The following is a 22,881-nucleotide window of genomic DNA, read 5'->3' on the forward strand; positions in this document are numbered from 1 at the left end:
AGTTTGACTGATCCTTTCAAAAATTAAATTGTGAAAGGGAGTATATGACCTGGTTGCTTGTAGGAGGGAGGAACAGCGTAGATGGCCCAAGAGGTTCCTCCCCTCTACAGGCTGAGGTCACATTTAATCAACTTTATAATGGAATGAGTAATGGAAAGTTTTATCCTTCAGACTGCAGGCAAGAAGTGTGTCCCTTCCAGAGGCGTTCGGCTGCAGGTGTATATCCTTCAGTGGCTTGATTCACATCAGGACTGTGTTTTTCAAGTGATTGTCCTCACTCATTGTGCTTTGACTTGGGAGCATGCCTTTTCTTTATACAAAATGAGAAAACAGGCTCTGGGAGCATTCTTAGTGTGTTGCAGCCACTGAAGAAAATTTACTCCAAAAGACCAGACTAGAGCTAGTTTTATTAAGAGGCTGCTCTGAAACGCAGAGTGTGAACATTAGGTCCTCAGTGTCAGCAGTTTCATCATATATTTCTGTTTCTCTTCCACCATCCTGCCTGTTAGTGTGGGTACAAGCTTGCTGTCCTTGCTGTCAGAACCAGTGACTTACAAATCCTTTACAATCAGTGGGACTTGTTTTTTGATCCCTCTTCTGTCTTGGTGTTGGGCTCAGTATCCCGGAAGTGATACAGAAGTAAAGTCTAAAGTCTTAGGTATGTAGTTTGAATAGTTTGGAAGGGATGGAGGGAATATGTATATTCTTCTGCCCAGAACTTATCTTAGTCATAGGCAAAGCAGGTTGCTTTAGCACAGGCTAGAGTAGCTGCCTGCCAGGAGCAGCCAAAGCAGCAGATTCCCCAGCTGCTCTCTGCTGTCTGCCTTTATTCACCTTCGTGGCAGAAACTCCACTATGTCTGCCCCACTGGAAAACCTGGAGCTGCTTCTGCTTCTGGGTTTCTAAATAGTACACTACCAAACTGTCCCATTCCAATATAATTGTGCATATGGGACTAAGTTAAGCTAAATCAAACTAATGATCAGATGAGCAAAGGCAAGCAGCAAGAAATTTAATCACTGAGGCTGGAATATTTGCCAGATTTGCTCCAAGTATCGCTTATGTCATCTCAGAGTCTAGTGCCAGAGCCGTAGCCGTTACCCTCATGCTGGGGAACTGATCCTGATTTAGATCATCAGGCTTTGTGCCAGACTTTGCCATATCAATAGAAAAATTCAACATTGAAGGTCAGTTTGTTTTTAATGTCAAATACTAATTGATTTTAAAACCATGATTTAAAATTGACAAGCAGAAAGTTTGTATTTACACTATTGATTTTAATGTGTGTTGTGTAAGCCAAGCCAAACATTCAGTCTCTTTTGGTACAGCATTTAGAGCACACTTTAGTATGCAGTCCACTTGCAAAACGTTTATTTTAAACTCAGTGTTTCTTTGAGTTGACCAGAAGACCAAATAATCCAGTACATGTGTATTGAGACAATTTATGTACCTTAGTGCATATTAAGATTCTTGAATTTTATGGGGTTTATGGTGTCGGAATATTCAATCAAAATGTATGTCAAGCTGCATTTGACTGGACATTAGTATTCAGTTAAGAGGTGTAAAAACATTTTGAAAGAGATTTTTATTAGTTAAACAAAATTATCAGAAATGTGCTTGGTACATGTAAATATTTTGACTTTTTTTATAACTATTCATATATTTATATATACACATGTGGGAGATGTAAGTTTGATCCCTTCAGGCAGAGGAAGGACTGAATCCAGTTCCCCCTTTCCTGTGTGAGCACGCTCACATGTGTATATGTCTAAATAAATGAGTCAAACTTATATATAAAATACAGTTCTGTTCTTCACAGTTATAGCACATAAACTGTTCTTAAAAGCAGAATGACTTTTCTGAAAATTAAAAGTATGTTTTTAAATTAAATTTAAAAAGGTTTATTTCAGAAACTAATCTTGGGCAAGTTGTGGGTTTGTTTTTTTTTTCTTTTTAATTGGAATGATTTAATTAAGATTATAATACAGTTTCCTCACACTTCCCACATAATGGGTTCTCCTTGTAGTGTATTTTTACTGAGTTCAACAAGCTGCCTAGTGTAATGTGTTCTGCTACCTCCACTCGCCTCTGTAGTGCTGCTGGCTTTCCCAATACTACAGGAAATCACCCTGCTGCCTGGTGGAGGCTATGGCATGATTGGGAAGCAAAGAATATTTTCACTACGGGTTGCTTGTACTTGTTTGGGAAATAATGACAGTGTTTCCAGATAGCCAAGTGGTAGTAAGGCAGATAAAATTCTAGGTAGATAAAAGTGAAGTAGTGTATGTGGAGGAAAGGGAGCAGTGTCCTGTGATGGGTTCCGAGCTGATTGTTACCATTCAGGAACAGCACTTCTGGGGTTACAGAAAATAAACCTGTAGTAGTGTTAGTTTAATTACTTGTAACAGTCAAGAAAAGTCCTAGAATATGACTTGCATTATTAGAAAAGGGATAGAGAAGAAAACAGCACGTTGTTATGCTGCAATTCTAATCCATGATGCATGTGCATCCTGAATGCTGGGTGCAGTTCTAGGTTGTCATCTCTCCCTGCTGTAAACACAGTGATGCAGCAGAACAGAAGGTCCAGAGAGGAGCAGCATAGATGACACAAGTGGGGAGGATTTAGGGGACATCCACTGAATCTAGTGCAGAGCAGGTTCAAAATCAACAGCAAAAGCTTATTCTTCCCACAACACAGAGCTGTGAAACTGCTTGCCTCAGAATAATTTGGATGCCAAAATTTTAATAAATTCAAAAAAGTAACCAGACAAATTCACAGAAAATGAGGCTATTAGGTATGAAGACAGCACATCTCCTTTAGAAATTCCAGGAGAAAAAAGACTACTGGAAACAGGCAGAGAATTTTAGGAGAAGCATCAAGATATGCTTTCCCTTTTCTTAAACTCTTCCCTGTGTTTCTGCTTAAGATGATAATATGGTTCTGTATATATTATTGCATGGAAGGTACTTATTAATTTCAAGTGTATGTATTAAACTAAGAGAAAAAATATGAAAATAACATAAAGGCCTAACTTTACTAAAGATACTGGGCAGTTTTTCAGTAGAGACATGGAAGTATGGCATTTCATTCAGGAGTAGTAATAAAATTAATAGTATACCCTAAAATCTAAATATAAAATACTGAATGCTAAATTATCAGGTTTCTGCCTGATACATTAACATATATATAATATATACTACTATCAATAATAATATACTATATATAATATATAGTATCTATGTTATTATATATAGACATACAAGCAGTATTTTGCTTAAAATATTTTTAAGACTAGAGCAAAATAATATGTTAAGTGCAGATCTTCACCTGAGCTGACAGTAAATGGTTTCCAAGAGATGTTGTAGACTATCAGAGCAGAAATCCATGAACCAGGAATGCACTTCACAGAGCACAGGAGTTGTTCCAGTTTGTAGAATCAAAGGGGTTTTTTTAACAGTATCCATGAATAAGCTTTCAAATTTTTTTATTAGAACTTGGAAGAGCTTTTAGAAGTAGGATTTCTAAAAGATCATAATCCCTCACACCTGTTCTAGATCTCCAGCCTTTTCAGCGTTGAGATGCTGAGCCCACGCAACTCAAATGTCTTTGTTACAGGTGTCCAACATCTTAAAAAATTCAAGGATGTTTGTGTTAACTCACAAATTCTGAGAAGCTTATTTTTTCAACGGACTTAAGTAGGATTTTGGATTAAATATGGAGAGGTATAAAAGAGACAGGTAGTAAGAATGTTGGACCAGTAAGAGACAGCAACCACTGGCAAGTATTGAAGAAAAGATTGTAACAGATCAGGTTCAAAGCATCCTTCCTTCTGTATGCTTCCACGTCCTGGTAATAAATAGAGATTACAGATTAGTTCTGTTGAAGCCTGTCCTCTTTTTAGTGCAGTTCTGTGCTGTTGCCACCTGATCTCAAATTATTCCAGTACCTATTCCATCACATACTTTTTTTACTTGTTGAGATGAGTAAATTCCTATCAGAATTTGAGTGATATGAACTTGATTGGGTCATTCTTTGTGTTGGGAATGTTATCTTTCCTGTCATCTGGTGATTCTGAGGGCAGATCTGGATGGGGAAGCAGTGAGCGGGTACCTGCTGCCAACTTTCTGAGAAGCTTTCCTTCTATTGCCGCCCAGGTTACTTGTATTTTTGGGGATTCTCCCATTATAGTATATGCTGTGGAAACAGCGAGTCCTGTAGTCTTTTATCTCTGCAATATTAAGTGTTCGCTTTAAATTTCCTGGGTTCATTGGTTTTCAATCCCAGAACTAAAGATTCTTTTCCTTTTAAATACCATGTTTGAATTTGACTAGACGTATGTATCGCAGTTTCCTAGCTGTATTCAACCAGCAAAATAATATGTTTCTTTGTTTTAGCTCTTTAATCACTAATTCCATTTGAACGTGTATCTTTTTTTAATTAGAATTATGCAACATTGTACATCTCTGCATTTAGTACTCTCAAAATCCAGAAAGCAAAGCTCATTTTCTGCAGTTCTTCTTGCAGTCATTTACTCTTAGAGCAATGAAAGCTTCAACTACAGATACACATTTATTCTTAAGAATCAGGATACTGTAGCAAGAAAGTGATCAACAGGAAAAAAAGTAATTATGGTTCATAAGATGTACTTTTCATGTATTGTTTTTTAATGACTTTCATCTTTATTTCAGAAGATACATGGTAGTGATATAAAAATTATTGAATAAATATTTAGTCTTCAGTGTAATTCATAATACATATGTTGAAAGTGGGGCCTTTTCTATCCATCTGTGAAAGTAAGGCTGAAATTAATAATGAAATTGTTTAATATAATAATGTACATTTTTATACTAAGGTTACATGCTATATGGTGGACAGAGTAGGCTCCTATTTCTGTTATACATCATATATGCTTTTCTGGTGACCTGTTTCCAGAGGCTTACAGCCCTGGTTCATGATCTGAGTCAGATTTAGCTTTTTCAGTTAAAGATAAGATTCTCTTCAGTGGTCTCCTGCTTCTCCCCTGCTGCTGATGGCTGTCCCTGGAGCAGTGGTGGCCAAGGGTGATGTAACCTCTTTAGCAGTCCTTGATTTTTCACAGAACAGTGTCTCATTGTGGAGACATTGATTGCTGTTTGTGCCAGTTTTCTGTGATCCAGACTGAATCATTTTGTTTAGGTAGTTGCTACTTTTAAATTATGTTAACTAAAAGTAAATATTACTGAAGTTTTAAATATTTATTTAAATACTGGAAAGCTGTAACTATTCTTCTAAGCAAGGTTTTGTATGTGGTTTTTATTTTCTGCATGGAATATTTGACCAAATTAGAAGCCCCTTGAAGTCATCGTTTATGTATTTTCAATTGAATTTCTTTCAGAGGTTGTAAGCAGTAGTCTCTACATATTGCTTTTGTATTGAGTATATTTCAATCTCTATCTAAAAAGGTTTAATTGAACTTATTCCTCCCAACTTCAGCAGTTACTGTGATGCCAATCATCAAGCAAGGCTCATGAGCTTGTTGTCCTCTTTTTTCAGTGGTGGCTATTCTGAGGGAACATCAAGGATGAGAGGAGAAAACATTCAAAATGATGGGCAGATAGGGAAGGTCTAGATTTGGCTCTAGGATTGAACTGGAGAAGGGAGAGGAGGACAGTTACCACTGGAGTTGGATGCTGGGTGCCGTAGTTCCAGGGTTTCTTTAATGTCTTCAAAGAGCTGTGAAGCGTGTAGCCAAAACGTGTCTGAAGCAAATGAAGATAGCAACCTGCTACTAGCACCCCTTAGTCTTGTAGGCACCAGGAACAGATCTGCATTGCTAAAGCTAAGCTTTGCAGCCATGCAGGCATCAGTATGGTACCATGTAATGGGATTTTAATTTTGATTGTTTTTTAACCATCATTTCTATTAAAGGATATTAATACATTTTTTGAAATCGAACACCTGTCTTTGAAAATCGAGCATTCAAAAAAAGTTGGAAAATGTCAGAATGAAGATTGTTCACACTGTTTTAATTTGTCCCTTGCACATATGCATAATGATAAGATCTTTAATTATGTGATCATATGATTTTTTCACAGGAGGAATGGTGTCCAGAGAATGAATCAGGGGTGTTTATTAAAGGAAGCTGTTGCCTCTAGAACCCTTGCCTTAATTGCTGGAAAGTGTAGTAGTTTAAGTAGGGGACTGCAGGAATCAAAAGCACGCTCTCTAAGGCGTTTGAAAGCTCCACTGAAAGACTGGATTTTGTTCTCTCTCTTTCAAGGAGTTTTTATGAGATTCTGGAAGGTCACTTATTTTGGGGGTGATCTCTGTGTTTCTAGTTGCTGTGGCACGCAGGCCAAGGTACCTGGACTCTGAGCACAGCTGCATTTGAAATGAACGCAAGTATGCTCTGATTATATAAAATGCTGTAAAAAAGCAAAGTCCTCTGAAAAGCCGAGCCTGAAGTGCCTTACACTGACGTAGCAATGCCAGGATTGTCAAACGAATCCTCTGGTTTTTAAGTAGCCAGTTTCTTCTCCGTAAAATGGAGATACCATCGCCCTACTACAGTTCAGTTACTACAGCTTCATGTTTTGAAGCATTCCTGCTGTGTGCTATGTAGGGAAATTATATATAATATATAATCATATAATAATATGCAGTTATAATATATTGTCTATAAATATATAATATATAATATATATAATATATAATGAGGAATCCCATTTTGGCTAACATCCTATAAGTGAGGCTTTGGGAACACTACTGGCTGATGGGGATAAAAAGGATGAGCAATTACTTTGCAATCTAAAAAAATGAGGCAGGATCCTACAAATACTCGGTTCACTCCATAAAACTGAGCATTCCCTGTGTATTTGCCATCACTGCACTAGATGAGGCAAGCATCCTGTAGAGGGAAAGCAGCATGTAATCGTTTAGTTAGAGTTGCTTATAGATATATGGATGTTTCCATCATTCTAAGTGCTTGACTTTCTGCTGTGTTTGGTGTGGGTTGCCTGGCCATCCTCAATGTGCTGAGTCCGTTTAGATGCAGGTTTTGCAGTTTATTTCCCCCAAAGCTCTTCATAAGAGGAAAACGAGAATGTTAGAGCCAGATTTCTTGCTGATTTTATTGTGTTGCCTTGTTGACAACTGATCTTTGGTGGAAGAAACTGAAATCCCAAAGACTATTTGTTTCTCGCTTTTCATGGAGAAGGAGGAGTTTTTAAGTTTTACAGAGTTAGCACATGAGTGAGCGTAGCACGGATCTATGAAAATATTTCAAGGTAACTAGAGCCATAATGATAGATTATTTTTAAAATCAGAAAATATATGGTGCGGAAAAGAAGAGATGTTTTTTCTCCATAAGTGTAATTCTTCAGGACAAATTTTCTGATTATATTTTCATTTTCCATAAAAAACACTCGAATTCTAATATAAGGGATTCCACTTAATTTCGCAAGCTAAAAAGGAAGTTTATTTTTAAAAAATCAAGTATTCATTATCTACATTACTGAAACCTGAACTTAGGCCTATAAATTTTGATCCCTGCTCTTGCTGATCTCCCTTGCATGTGGCAAAGGTAAATATGCTGGTGTTTTATATTAATAATCCTCTACATCTAAGCATCACAGTAAAACCCAGTTAAGACAACAGGCTAAAATAATTTTTCCACTTCCTCCTGGTTTATGTCTGTTATTACACTTTTATTAAAGTTGCATTAACCATTTCTCAGGCAAATAAATTCATAAATCTCTTCTGCTTTGGTGAGGGAATACATGTGTGTCTTCTCTTTCACACAATATTAAAGCATTCCTTATAGTACCTATTTTATTTTGCAAAATCAGTTACAGAATATGAAGTGCATATCAATTTATCGATTGAAATGGACCAGATACCAGTATTTAGGCAATTTGCCTAAATTTGTTGTCTTAGAAAATGTCAGCGCCATGAATAGTGAGGCGTTACTACATTTTTTAAATAACACTATGTGTATAAAATATGGACACATGGAACAATTGTTTCGAATTCAAAAGGATCTTTTTTCATGCTTATGCATGTTCGAGATGAGACATCTTTCTCCTCAGTTGGAAAGAAATGAGATAGTAGCCTGTCAGCTCATAATGTTACTCACTTTCCCTGCTGAAATGCATTTTTAAATTACTAGAATATCTTTTTTTTTTTTTTTTTTTAAAGGTAACTTTAGAAGAGCAGGAATCTAGTTTGGTGTTTATCTACCTTATTAGGCAGGATTTCATATGAAAGAATCAGCCTGGCTTCTCATGTGCTAACAGTGACAGGATGCAGGTATCATAAAGTAGCATGATTATGTGCCTCCCAGGTATTAATTCTGATAAGCACTGAAGGAGTATTGCAGCTAAGACAAGTCTTGTTAGTTTATTCATCGATAAATTAATTCTCTTTCTCAAACTATATTTTGAAGCATTTTAGTAAGACATTCAAACTTGGCAGTGAAGAGTAATACACATATAAGTGTTTAATACTTTAACTTCAGTGTGAGTAACAAGACGTTTCAACAGTTTGTGAAAGTAATTTTTTTCTTAATACATAATCCTTACAATTTAAATTTAAATGGCCATAACTGATCTTTTGTGGTTACAAATGAAGACTATTTAAATAATAATCTGCTCCCATATCCAGAAGCATATATATCATTATGTAATCCTTTGTCCACAGGACTCTCACACTATGTACTCCAGGTTGAAAAAGTAGAGTTATTACCTTTTCATGGTAGCTGGGGAAAATGTTACATGAGATTTCCTTTCTAAGTCACCTCTGAGATTTTTCCATTCACATTCATCCTGCTGAGTCTTTAGTTTGATCTCCTGCAGAGTCTTTCGTGTGATCTTTGGGTGTAACTACAAGAGCATTTTAGCTTGGATCAGGAGCACTCCAGCCCTTCTGAATCAAATCTCCTTATTGTTCCCATTTATTGCTACTTGATTCACATACCTGGAGCAAGGGGGTGGCATTGGTTACAAGAAAAGCCAGAGAGAAGATGGACTGGGTGAGCACAGCTAGCATGTGTAACTGCAGACAAAGGCTTGCTCCACGGGGCTGGACAAGAGTGACTGAGCTACCATCTCTGGAGTGTGCTCAGCATGGGGTCACTTGGCCTTCAGTGTCAGTTGTTTCCCTACAGTTTTGTTCCTTCTATACCCCATTGGTTGCTATACACATACAGCCCATCCTCATTATACGCATTTGTAACAAAATGTTGTTTATCAGTATTAAGTGTTTCACAGACTACTGACCAGGCCATAATATTCTTAAAGCAATTGTACAGTAATGCTGGTATCCAAATTGGAGTGGTCCAGCTGGAAGCCTGATGTTTCAGTGTCGTCCAGAAGACAACTCTCGCCTTTTCTTGTGCAGCCTTACGCTGAGTGTGCAGAAGTGAGAGGTATCGTGGTTCCTAGCAGTGGTGGAAGCCCAGCAGATGTCAGATGCCTCCTTGTGTGCTGCCATTACGTCCAAGTTGCTCACAAGCCACTGCCATCCCCATGTGAAAAGAAGAAATAATAATGTGACTTCATAGAGATGCCACAGATATAGCGTCTGGCCCCAGTACTGAAAGCTTTGGATCTCTGTAAACTAAGAGTGTATTGATCAGTATTCTGGTTTTTGTCCGCAGTCACCAATTATAATAACGTGGTAGAAGCAAACTCAGATTCAGACGATGAAGATAAATTGCATATAGTGGAAGAAGAAAGTGTAACTGATGCGGCAGACTGTGATGCTAGTGTGCCAGAAGATGACTTGCCAGCAGACCATACAGTATTACCAGAAAACAGTGAAAGAGAAGGGAGCACAAACAGTTGCTGGGAAGATGAAGGTATGTTCATTTTCACTGATGATGCTATGTAGAGAAAGGTTTCTAAAATGAAGATTCAGTAGAACTTCTTTTTGTCAATTTGTTACTGAAATAGCATGTAATATTCACAATCAAAAAAGAGGTTTTTCTAACATTTATTGTAATATATTTTATGTTCTTTATTTAATGTTTGAGTCAGATTCAGAGGTGCATTCATTCCATTGGCATTGTTAAACAGGAGTTTCAAATCTGTAGATGCAGCATTCTCAAGGGTGATCAGAGACTAGTTACTTGCTTTTAGTTTTTCCAAGTCTTTTTGCATGGCAGGTCTCTGCCATGGGTCCTGGTAAGGTTCAGGCTTTGCTGTGCTTGAGGAGTAAGCAGTAAGCCAAAAACATGAAACAAAATAATATTCAAATTTAAATTTCTCCCTGTGATCTGCTTCTGCCTTTTCCCTTGTAAAATATATCCAGAAAAAAAATTTTTTAGAATATTAGTTTTAGAATTGGCCATCTTACTCGTAATTAATCTGTATTCTGAAAACATTGAAAGGAGGTAAACGTTGTACATATTATGCAGCAGCTTTAGAAGCTGAAAATTTGAAGCAATCAGGAAATGGGCCTTTTTTTACTGTGGAATCAGATACGCAGTTTCATAATATCACACAGCATGCTTACATTTGAGCCAAACAGGGATAAATGCATAAATTAGTGGAATTTATTATGGAATTTGGCCTTAATCCCCTGGAAGATACAGAGTATATCCCTGTTTGTGTCTGAACTCCAGCCACAATTCTTTAGCATCCACCTTGTTAAAACTGGTGGTTTAAGACAAATTGCATGACCTCACATCTAAATAAATGGAAATTGGTCATATGGTCCCTAACTGCAATCCAGCTGAGAGTGAGCAGCTGAGAGTTCAAAGAATAGCATCAACTCAGCCTGTTTTTACATAGCTGCTATTGCCAAAGTATGCTGTGCAGGGAAATGAGTATTTTGGAGCTAAATTATTAGGTAGGTAATTTTCTTAGTTCTCCTATAATATCTTCGCTCTACTGCAGGCTATATCTATCAATTGGAATTACATAAAAATGAGCTGTGTGTAGACTATTTCTTGAACTCTTCAAGCATAGTTGTAGGAAACCTGAAATAGGCAGTGAAAGAAGAGCTTGGGCTCACAGAGGGTCATGGGTCAAGACCCTTTGGACTGAACATTTCCTGGAGATATACCTACAGGTAGTCATGACACAGCATTTTGCCTCAGACAACCTTCTGGGGTTTTTCAGACCTCTAGACATTTGATGGCATCTTTTTTGACTCATTTCAAATGTACCATTTTTAACCTTTTAAAATTTGTTTGCTAAAATGAAGCATTTAAACCAAATTCTACTGTGATTGTAGAATCAGAACATAGGCAGTGTTTTCCCTGCCTTGGTCACTGCTGACAAAGACAGGCTTTCGTCAGTGTTTAGACAGACAAAAGATTAAACAATTGACATACAGGCTTGCTCAAAGTACCGTAAATTTCTTCTGTAAAGATGATGTATTCTGAAGTCTCTTTTGTAGCAGTCTGGAGCATTTCTTATTTGATAGCAAAGTTTTTTTAAAATAAATTATTTGAATTTCTAGCAATGACTACATGAGAAAAACAAAGGCTACATTAGGTTTTATGGAGCTTTGATTTGCTGTGGTAAAGTACTATTTACTTCTTTATAGCCTTCCCAGAAGGGAAGTTGTAAGCTGAAAATCTTACCAGTCTTGGTTGCGCATTAGAAATCTGAAGAGAGAAGTACTGAATACATGATCTCTCTCATATGGGTAGAGGTACTGGGGTAGGTGTCCATGCAACATTAGTACCATCTTCAGGGTAGATGATTATTTTTAGAAAACATACACTACAGCAGTTTTAGTAAGTTGTGTTTAATTGGTAAAGTAGTACTGAAAGTTCCTGGTTTTAGCTGAACTTGACAGAATGATTTTTTTACATATTTATTCTGTTCATGAATGCCCAAGAATAGAAACAACACACGTAACATTTCTTTATCAGATTAGTTTCCTTCCGTTTCCAGTCATTCTAACTGAATTTCTAAAAGACTTTCAGAACAGGTGTTTTAAATATAAGGTGTATATCTCAAGAGGTTTAACTGAAACAGTCATATGGGTTTGAAGAAGTGAACCACGTATATCCTGCACAAGTTGTTGGCAATGTGCCAGCATTCATGTGTGCGATGATTCTGTAATATGATTTTTTTTTTTGCTTTAGTTTAAAGTAAAACCAATGCTACAATTAAAAAAAAAAGGAAAGGCTAAACTTACTGACTTATTATATTAATACACTTAAAAAGCATTATTATGTATTACAAGTATTTAGTAAATCTAGAGATCTCAGACCTGGACCTAAGATATCTTCGAAAAATTGAAAATTTAAAAAAATTGTCTTGACCTTGAAATAACCTTTAAAAGTTAATGAAGTTATGTTTTATGTTTAAGCTCTTCCTGGAACTCAAAAATTCCTTTAACTCACAAAATTTTAGGTTCAGCCTATGTGCTGTAAGATTGATGGTGTTCTTTCAGTGTAGTGGATTGCTGAGGAAGACTGCTGCGCTATTTTGTATTAATTTCATTTGAGAGGAAAGCTAAAAAAGTGTGGCATCTTTTTGATCAAGCTTTTACTCACAGAAGCAAATGACCAGGCAATACTGTAAGCTGTAAATAGTACTTGCTACATACATATCAGAAAATTAGCTCTAAAGAATTTAAATTAGAAACTCTTTTGATGGGCTTTGGAATTTATTCCCTTCTCTGAAGATAAGACCGCAGTGGAAATTTCGGTGGTTTGTCTTTCTGCCTACAACCAAAAATTCCATTTTGCTAGTGGTTTAAATTTGATCAGTTATCTTACCCATGAAGAGATATTTACAGTCAGCCTATGACACAGTGCTTGTGTCATGCATGATCGCTGCTAGTCCACACTGTTGCCTGTGATCTGAATATCATTAGCATTTAACCCTAGGGAAGTCCCACCGTATCTCTGCAGCTGCTCATAAGCAATGATGAGATACAGAAGTCCAAGAATGTTTTACAATTACCTGGTCTGTCCAGATGTAATGCCAAGATAGATATTCATGCTCTAGATGCAATTTGTGGAGACATGTACTTAAGCAGTCATTCAGCAGGTAGCTCAAATTTCTTCTGGAATTGAGCTCTGACTTGTACTTGGTGGATCACTGTCTTAAGATCTGTTCCCCCATCATCCCATCCCTTTCCATTGCTTCCCAGCAGCTGTATTTGCAGTGTGATAGTTGGGCTTCTGAGGGCACAATTGCAAAGTTGCCTTCCTATGTGGACAATACATAGCTATAAAGATGGAGCTCTACTTAACATTTTTTCAAATTATTAATTATTCCTATAGCATTAAGGAAGATCACCCCCTGTGGAAAAGGGCTCTTCCCTGTCTTATACTCCACTTTTAGATATTGGGAAGAGACAGTACCAAACAGAGGTTATGATTATTAGAATTGAGAGGAGTTATAACTTAACTGAGATAAATCTATAATGCCATAAATTCCTTCACATTCTCTTGGGAAGCATAGCTTTTATTTGTACTGAAGCCAATGGAATTTGCTAGAGATGCTATCACTTAAATTTCTGTGAGTAATAGCTTACTGATAGTCCCCCTCTTCCATAGATCCTATTTCATAATAGAGAAAAATCAAAACCTTTTTAAAGAAAAATAGTGGGTTTGCATCATGATTGTTTTTAAGAAATTAAATTTTGGATTTAAATTTGCATTGCATGCAGTCATCCATCTTACAAGTTCTGAACCAAGTCTGCGGTATCATGAGCCAAAAACGTAATTAGTTCACAATCCAGTATTGACCAATAAAATACAGACTGTTTGGGTTTTTTTAGAAGATAATTAAAGTAAGATTTAAGTGTTACAATTTTCTTTTAAACATATTTCTTGTTTGTGACTAACTGCAGATATTTTAGGTCTGTGGGATTTTGTCAAAATTGACAGAATTAACAATCTTTTCCTTTGAGGAAACTGGTATTATCTGAGAACTTAAAAGTTTTCCTAGAATTTACCATCTTTCTTATAAAGGAGAAATTGGCTGCTTCTGTAATTAAAATGCTGGAATGTTCTGGGATTTTGAGTAGCCAAACCAAATGATTTTTCCCTGTACTGAAGTACAGTAAAGTAAGGTAAATAAAAAGTTGCCATTTCAGATCATAGCATTTGTGTAGTCTAACCTCCTGTATCATGTAAGAGTCTTTTTCTCGGTGTAGCTCTGAAGCATCAAAGGTCTCCATAATAAAACTATGAAATAATGCTTTAATTTCACATATATTAACATAGCATGCTACTGATAAAGGAGCGAAACAACCAACATAGCTTTCCTGTGCACTCCTGCCATAAGCCACATACTGACAGAAATGGCAGCAGTGGCCTTTACAATAGGAACTTCCAAGTCCACGCTACCCAACAAATGTAAATTAGGAACAACTTGGGCTGCTTATTGATTTGAACCAACAACCTGTAGTGAGTTAAAACTTCCATGCTGCATCCTTGACCGCTGCAGCTCAGCAGGAGCTGGTGAAGCTTCGAAGGCAGGTAGGCTACACAGCGATAGTTCTATGGACGTCTGATACCTGCAAACTCAGACAGAATATTGGAATTGATACGTGAAAGATTTTTTGTAGTGCACAGTTGATGTGAAGTGGACAGCATGTGTTTAAAATCCTTGTTTGTCTAAGCAGTTGCAACCTATAAGTGGTTTATAGACGAATTACAAGAAAGAGAATGCATTAGGTATCTGTTTGCAGACATAACCAGCAAATTGTCAATCATTCCTGAAAACTGTTAATTGGAGAAAATAATGTAAACTTATTTGGTTTATGATACTCTGGTTTCCGGAAATAATATTCCAGTGTACCAGATAGCTGCATTTGTAGATAGTGTTATTTAAATAGCTGACTCTGTATTTGCTGAACACACTGTCCCTGTCTTTACCTCTCTTCAAATAATGGTTAGTGTTTAGTATTGCTTCCTTTTAAGATTTCACTTCTTTAATCATGGAATATCTTTGTGGTTCAGATGATTACAGACTGCTGAAATACTGTGCTATTCATGTTTTTGAAATTGTTTAAATGCAATTCTTCTAAACAATACAGAAATGAAAAAAATTGCTGAAGAAATAACTCAAATATATTAAGTTGTGTGTGTGGTGCTTTTTTGTTGGTTTGGGTTGTTCTTAAATATTCATTCTTCTTTTTGTGAAATGTACTGTTTCAGCTGGAAAAGAAACAAAGGAAATCCTGGGGCCTGAAGCTCAGACAGATGAAGTTGGATGTACAGGTATTTTTTTGTTAATCTAAGTCCCATATTCATAAAGTGCTATTGAATTTTGGCTAGGTGAGTATCCTTCTGAAATCTTTGAAATTCTCCCATCTCTCTTTATAAACTGCTTCACTGTGGAACATTATAAACATTATAAACAGTGTTTTAACTGAGAAACAATAATCTGGGCTCCTTTTGGATGTCCTGGGTCCAGAGGTGCAGCTGACCAGTGAGACAGAGCAGTCCTCTGCAGCACCGGGTCTTCTGAAAGCAAAAGAAGGAATGCCGCTCATCTTATGCATAGTTGTATAGAATACAAGTACAGATCACTAAAAGTGTTTTAAACTAATAAGGAATATACTAAAATAAACTTAAGCTAATACTGTATCTTACTGTCAACTCCTCTGTACTGATTATACAGAAGGCAAAATAAAGTGTGTACTTTAGTTTCAGAACCAGACAAAAACAGGTGCTTTGTTATTTTGTTATTTCTCTTGTTGACAAAAATTTAACATATAGTTCATCCAGCTTTTTAAAAGATTTTTACTTTTTCTTTTAACCACTCTTAACACTAAATAGATATTATAAGGGCAAGCCTTATTTAAAAAAAAAAAAAAGAAAACAAAACAAAGCAAAAAAAAAAAAAACCCAAACAAAAACCTTAACATTGATATGTGTAAAACTGTATAGTCGCTCATTCCTTTTAGTTACTATAAAGTCAAACCTCTCCAAAGAACTATGGAGAACTACATTATGTATTGCATTACAGTCTATATGTGAGAGACTGCCTCATGTCATAAAAAGATTGTCAAATTTTAAATTGAGTATATGACTTCACACTGAGAGATGAATCGTAAAACTTCTCCTTCCTATTAAAAATATACCTCACATTATTAATAGTGGAGGAGATCTGTCATGATTTAGTGGGCCTCAGGCAGAGCTCTTACAAAATGTGCCACCACGGTAAAAGTAAACTCTATGAACAATGTATTTAGACAAATACTTGGTAGCAAATATCTATCTTACAAGCATTAAGTAAAATAATTAATTTATTATTTGTTAACTTTGAAATACAGTTGTTCATTGATTGTGTTCTTAAGTTTTAAACTGGAAAATGTTGAAGGATGTTAACTAGATCTGAAACCTTTTTGATAGCCATTTCCAAGACTGGAGAACAAGCCACCGAAAGTTCAAGTTTGTTGCATTTCAGCTGGCCAATTTGTTATTCAGAGTTTAAATATCTTCTGGACTTGCACTAATGAACAGGTCTTAAATAACACTAAAAATTATGTCTTGAAGGCAACAATTTACTTTTGCAAACATAGGAGCCAAGACAGTAAGCTGACCTTCAGACTACAAGGGATAAATCATAATTAATGTTGCATTTAAGATTTTTAGGGAAGTTGAGGGGAACATGTAAATCTAAAATGATAAAAATGCACTGAATTGAAGAGGCAAACTTTGGTTTTAGTCAGAACTTTAAATGTCATTATGCCACTGCTTCTCTGTTTTAAAACTTGGCATGTTCCTGCATCTTAAAAGGGCTTGACCTATTCTAGTATGTAAAGAGTTTTGAAACTATTGGATAGAGGGTGATTATGCAAAGTGAATTACTAAATCTCATTTATGTTCTTTTTAAACTCTTAATTTCATATGTTGTATCTTGTTTTTCACTCTTAGTAAAAGAAGATGAATGTGATTCTGATGCAGAAAATGAACAAAACCATGACCCTAATGTTGAAGAATTCCTTCAACAAGAAGATACAGCTGTTATCTACCCTGAAGCACCTGAGGAGGACCAGAGACAAGGCACGCCAGAAGCTAGTGGTCAGGATGAAAATGGTAAATTTGCCACCAGTTCAGTTCTTATGAAATAAATTGTACTTACTACTTGAGCCAAAAGTTCTGTTGTATTTTCAAAGACAACAATGCATACACATGTAACTTGGGGACAGGGGGAAATCTTAGTTAAATAATTATAAGAGGATGCAATCATCATGCAAAAAACATTGCTACTTGATTTTGAGAAACAAGACATGCACTTGGGATTCAGTTGTATGGGTACCTAAATGATAACCTCAAGTAACTGGAAGTAGAAATTCAAGCTTTCATAAATCCATTCAGTAGCATTATATGAAAGAACAGAATAAACATTTTTTTAAATATAATGGGAGTAAAGCAAGCTAGTGTGGTTTTGTGTAAGAATAACTTAGGGGATTTATAACATGTTTCTTTTCTTTTTATATTTCTAAACAAAACACCCAAAAGGATCTATTAGATGGGAGTTCTTTTATTAGGTAGCCACTCAATGATGGGCTTTTTTTTTCCCTGAAAAAACAGCAGCGGAGAAAAAAGAAACTTTTATGTGAAAACATTTATGTGAAAAAATAATGACCTGTTGTTATTTTTAAGTAGATGTCTTTTTTCTCTAAGGAAGTTTCATGCTTAAGATGCTCTTCTGAGTGAGATGAGAAGTCATACTTTGTTCATTTCTTCATCGTGAAACATTGAAGGCATCTTCATCATGAATATTTGAAGGCAAAACCTGTTTAGTTTGTTTTTGTGTTCCACACTGCTTTCTGAAGTGTTCAGCGTTCATAACCTGTGACAGCTGCAGTTTCAACCAAATTGTGTTCCTTTACTGGAGTATTTAAGATAAAGAAAGTAACATCCTATGTAAAGGGTTAGGAGTTGTTGTGTTCTAGTAGTGTAAAAAAATGTATATAATTGAACAAAAAATGTCATTGTAGCTGTATTACTGTACTGAAGTCTAAGGGAGAGCCGTGAAAGGAGTAATGCTAACAGTTTTGTTCTGCTCTCCCAGAGATTTTATGTTATTAGAGATTTTAGCGAAAAAAATAAGTAAATTAAAATATTTGAGAAATTTAAACTGTGTACATGCCTATTTACATACACAAATAGGACCTGAATTACTAATATTTTGTGATTTATTTAACAAGCTTTGCAAAATTCAAGTAAGATATATGCTCAACAGTAGCATCTTAAAATTTACAATTTAATAAATTTAAGATTTTAATCTGTGGTTGCAGTGGCACAGATTGTCAAGTTAGTTTTACAGCCTTGCAGTATGTTTTCCATGTAATCATTAAAAATACACATTTTTATTAATAATTTAAAATGGACCTAGCCCAGTAAGTTCACAGGGAAGTATTCTGAAAATCATGATGCTGAACAGTAATGTCAAAAATATAGTGATATTTGCTAAAGATACATGCTTCCAAACCAGTGGACTTCATGAGAGAAGCGACAGAGAGTTAGAGCCTTCAATGGCTTTGGAAAACCATTACCGTTTTGCCATTTGCTCCAGTGGAAACAGAATGTAAGTTACAGAATCACAGAATCGTCTAGGTTGAAAAAGACCTTGAAGATCATCCAGTCCAACCATTAACCTAACATTGACAGTTCCCGACTACACCATATCCCTCAGCGCTATGTCGACTCTACTCTTAAACATCTCCAGGGATGGGGACTCCACCACCTCCCTGGACAGCCCATTCCAACACCTAACAACCCGTTCTGGAAAGAAATGCTTCCTAATATCCAGTCTAAACCTTCCCTGGAGCAACTTGAGGCCATTCCCTCTTGTCTTATCACTCATTACTTGGTTAAAGAGACTCATCCCCAGTTCTCTGCAACCTCCTTTCAGGTAGTTGTAGAGGGCGATGAGGTCTCCCCTCAGCCTCCTCTTCTACAGACTAAACAACCCCAGTTCCCTCAGCCGCTCCTCGTACGACATGTGCTCCAGACCCTTCACCAGCTTTGTTGCCCTTCTCTGGACACGCTCGAGTAATTCAATGTCCTTTTTGTAGTGAGGGGCCCAAAACTGAACACAGTAATCGAGGTGTGGCCTCACCAGTGCCGAGTACAGGGGTAAGATCACTTCCCTGTCCCTGCTGGCCACGCTATTTCTGATGCAAGCCAGGATACCATTGGCCTTCTTGGCCACCTGGGCACACTGCTGGCTCATGTTCAGCCGGCTGTCAATCAACACCCCCAGGTCCCTCATAACATGCTTGACATTTCCACGGAGTTATATTTGTGCTGTAATGGAGTATTTTTTATGTCAGGTGAATTGAATTGTCGATGGAAAAAAGAGAATTGAAGGGAAGCATACTGTGTTTACACATGTGAGGACAGGTTCATTTCTGGACAACCCAACTAATCCAGGAAAAGCAGAAAGGAGTAGAACAACACAGTGCAACACGAGTGTTACCTTGCCTGTTATCATAACGAGTGTAAAAGAACCTATATGACAGAAAAGGTGTTGATTTTTGGTAATAATGAAAGCTGGTCTGACTCCTCTTTTTTTGTTGCAAGAACAGTGGCACGTTCAGTAAAAATAAAGTCAGTAAATTCCAGACAAACAGAATGAATTGCTACTTTATAGGGCATATAATCAATCTATGGTGATAACTGCTGGAAGAGGTCACAAAGATAAATAATTCAGAAGTACTTTCTAAAGTACTGGTTAATTTTGAGTATTAATAATACTTATACTTCCACAACTTCAAATGACAGTGCGTACAAATTTGCCCCTAGTGCTTCAGAGCATAAAATGATAATCAGTAAAGACCTTCCACCTTCCTCTCCTGCTCTCACTCAGCACAGTGCATAGGTGCATCCTTGCAAAATTTGCTTCCCATTTGCCCTGAAGCATGGAAGAGTAGCATGGTCATTGGAGGACATAACACCTTATAAATTGATAATTTGATCAAATACAGCAAAACCTACATTTATTTAAACACACTTTTATCAATTTATAAAGAAAGGGGTTTTTTCAATCCTTTAAAAAAATAATTTTTCAAAGATAGAATGTTACTATATATGGAGGATAAATATGTGCTCATAAGAAGAGGGAGTTAAAATTTCATAAATGGTGACTTGTAAAATTAATATTCAGCTTCAATCTGATTTCACTTTGTCCTGTACTGATACAGAAGTAACTTCATGAAAGCCAGCAGAATAGATTCTGTAGATCACATTAGAATCATATTTATGGCCTCACATTATCTCTCCTTCCTGTCACTCAGACAGTATGTCCTACTAACAGGTACATATCTGTGTATCGTAGAATCATGGAATGGTTTGGGTTGGAAGGGACCTTTATAGGTCATCTAGTCCAACACCCCCTGCAATGAGCAGAGACATATTCAACTAGATCAGGTTGCTCAGAGCCCCGTCCAACCTGGCCTTGAATGTTTTCAGGGATGGGGCATCTACCACCTCTCTGGGCAACCTGTTCCAGTATTTTACCACCCTCATCATAAAAAAACTCTTCCTTATATCTAGTCTTAAATTAAAAGAGAGTAGATTAAAACCATTATGCCTTGTCCTATCACTACAGGGCCTATTAAAAAGTCTGTCCCCATCTTTCTTATAAGACCCCGTTAAGTACTGGAAGGCTGCAATAAGGTCTCCCTGGAGCCTTCTCTTCTCCAGGCTGAACAACCCCAACTCTCTCAGCCTGTCCTCATAGGAGAGGTGCTCCAGCTCCCAATCATTTTTTTTTCCCTCCTCTGGACCTGTTCCAACAGGTCCAGGTGTAAGAATTATAAACACATTTCTAATATATTTTTTTCAGTTCTCTTTTCACTTACAATTCTGTGTTAAGAGAAAAAAAGTGTTCTCTGCAGCTTGCAAGTATTATTTATTCCTTAGGAGTTGAAAACAGGATGACTATTAGGTGTTTCAGTGATAGACTTAAATTTGTAAGGAGGATTTCAGGATTGCTGTGATTGAGCTAACCAGATCTACAAAGATTACTAGCTCTTAAACCATATTTCACAATTTTCAGACTACTTTTTAAACAGGAATGCATATATAGAAGCTCTAGTGGTGTATTGGAAAGTCCAACAGACTCACTGTGAGGTATGGTTTTGGGTAATCATGTTGTGCTGACTCTCACCAGTGTACACTGGGGCAAACATACCATACTGTAGTTAGTAACGTAATACCTGTGGAAGAAAAATTATCATTAGTCTTTTTCTAAACTAGATGGAGCTTCTAGCAGCTAGCTGCATGTTTTCTTATAGCAATATATGTAAATGTAAAGCACGTATGTTGATAGTAATAAGTTTGGAACTTACATTTATTTAAATATGGTGTATTGTCTCTCCTGTGTAGGAACACCCGATGCATTTTCCCAACTGCTTACTTGCCCATATTGCGATCGAGGTTACAAGCGTTTTACCTCTCTGAAGGAACACATTAAATACCGCCATGAAAAAAATGAAGATAACTTTAGTTGCTCCTTGTGCAGTTACACGTTTGCGTACAGAACGCAGCTCGACCGCCACATGACATCACACAAATCAGGAAGAGATCAAGTAAGTGGCATTTGAATTAAGGATTTATCGCCCTCTGTAACAATGCTGTGATTTGTTATGTGAGTGAAAATGTACAAAGTAAGCTGTTCACATCAAATTATCTGCATGCTGAAGTCCCATTCTTGGAGCACGCACTTAAACTTGCTGCTGAAGTCAGATTTTTTTTCTGTATCTGTCAAAGGATGAGATCTGAATTCCTATGTTTTCATTCATCTAGACAGTATGATTGGGTTTAAATTTGGTTTTCCTAAGTGCTTTATTGCATTTATAGGTAATTGGTTTTTTTCTGTTCATTGGCTAACATTACATTAAAATTGTGACTCTAATCTCAAATCTTTAGTGAAACACATTCTTCTTTCATAAATCCTGTTTGGCTAATTCAAAATTTACTGTACCCATTTTTGCCCTTAAGAAACAAACCATTGTTTGATTCATTTGCTTGAACCGTGAGATACAGTTTTTAAATGCAATCCATGTTATAAAACAATATACAGATAATTTATGCATAAAATACAACGTTTCAGTACTAAATGAAGCAACAAAAAGGGCTAAAGATATTCTGAGCTTGTTTTCTCTGGTTCGTGGGCTGACCGGAGGGCATGGTTCCTTGAAACGTCTTCCATGAGCTGGCCATCTCATCACTACGGAAGGTCCTGAGATTCTGTTCCCCTCTTTTTCTTTTCTTCTTTTATCCCTTCAATTCCTATCATTCATCCCCAATTACATGCTTCCATAGCTTATCAGAGGTGCTCTGAAGCTCAGGAACCAATTGAAACTCACTGAAACAGTGAGAAATTAGCCAAAGAAAAAAGATACAGAATTTTCATTACCAGGTTTCTAAAGAGAGGCTTGGAGATGTTCCATTCTGAGGACAGACTAAAAAGATTGATATTTTCCAGAGAGGAAACAGGAGGGAAACAACACAGAAAGATGCAAAGTGAATAGTGAAAAGAATGTAAAGGGAAAGGTACTTCATTATTTCTTGCAGCTCCAAACCAACAGATCTTTCATTAAACCGAAAGGCCCTAACGCAGAGTAAAGGAGATGCTTCTTTACACCTTGTGTATTAACCTCCATTCTACAAAGTATCACTAAGTCAAAGAATTTAACAGGTTTAAAAATTTGTTACACATTTTTATACCTGTTTACCTTCATGGGTAAATTAAATAGGAAAAATTGTTACAAGAAGTATTGGCCATCCTGCTGCGGGGATTTTACTGTCTCACAGGGTTTGAAATAACCTTGCCAGCGTGTTCTGGTGTGGCGGTTCCTGTTTATTCAAATATATTTCTCATGAACAATTAATTTCTGTCTTGTTCTTTAATTGGCTTGGCTTCCACTTTAAAGTTACTGTTGTCTTATATATATATATTGTATTT

General features: G+C 36.5%; 1 protein-coding gene across 2 annotated transcripts in view; it reads left to right on the forward strand.

The window, feature by feature from the left end:
- The window catches only part of ZEB1 (zinc finger E-box binding homeobox 1), a 126,821-nt gene that overhangs the window by 90,519 nt on the left and 13,421 nt on the right, over window positions 1-22,881 (forward strand). For both annotated transcript variants that reach the window (XM_074867093.1, XM_074867101.1), the window contains exons 2-5: window positions 9,636-9,836; window positions 15,111-15,173; window positions 16,836-16,997; window positions 21,300-21,502. In XM_074867093.1, coding sequence (XP_074723194.1) covers window positions 9,636-9,836; window positions 15,111-15,173; window positions 16,836-16,997; window positions 21,300-21,502 — 629 coding nt within the window. The remainder of the gene's footprint in view (window positions 1-9,635; window positions 9,837-15,110; window positions 15,174-16,835; window positions 16,998-21,299; window positions 21,503-22,881) is intronic.

This window comes from Strix uralensis, chromosome 1, assembly GCF_047716275.1.
Source record: "Strix uralensis isolate ZFMK-TIS-50842 chromosome 1, bStrUra1, whole genome shotgun sequence".
Classification (NCBI taxonomy): Eukaryota; Metazoa; Chordata; class Aves; order Strigiformes; family Strigidae; genus Strix; species Strix uralensis.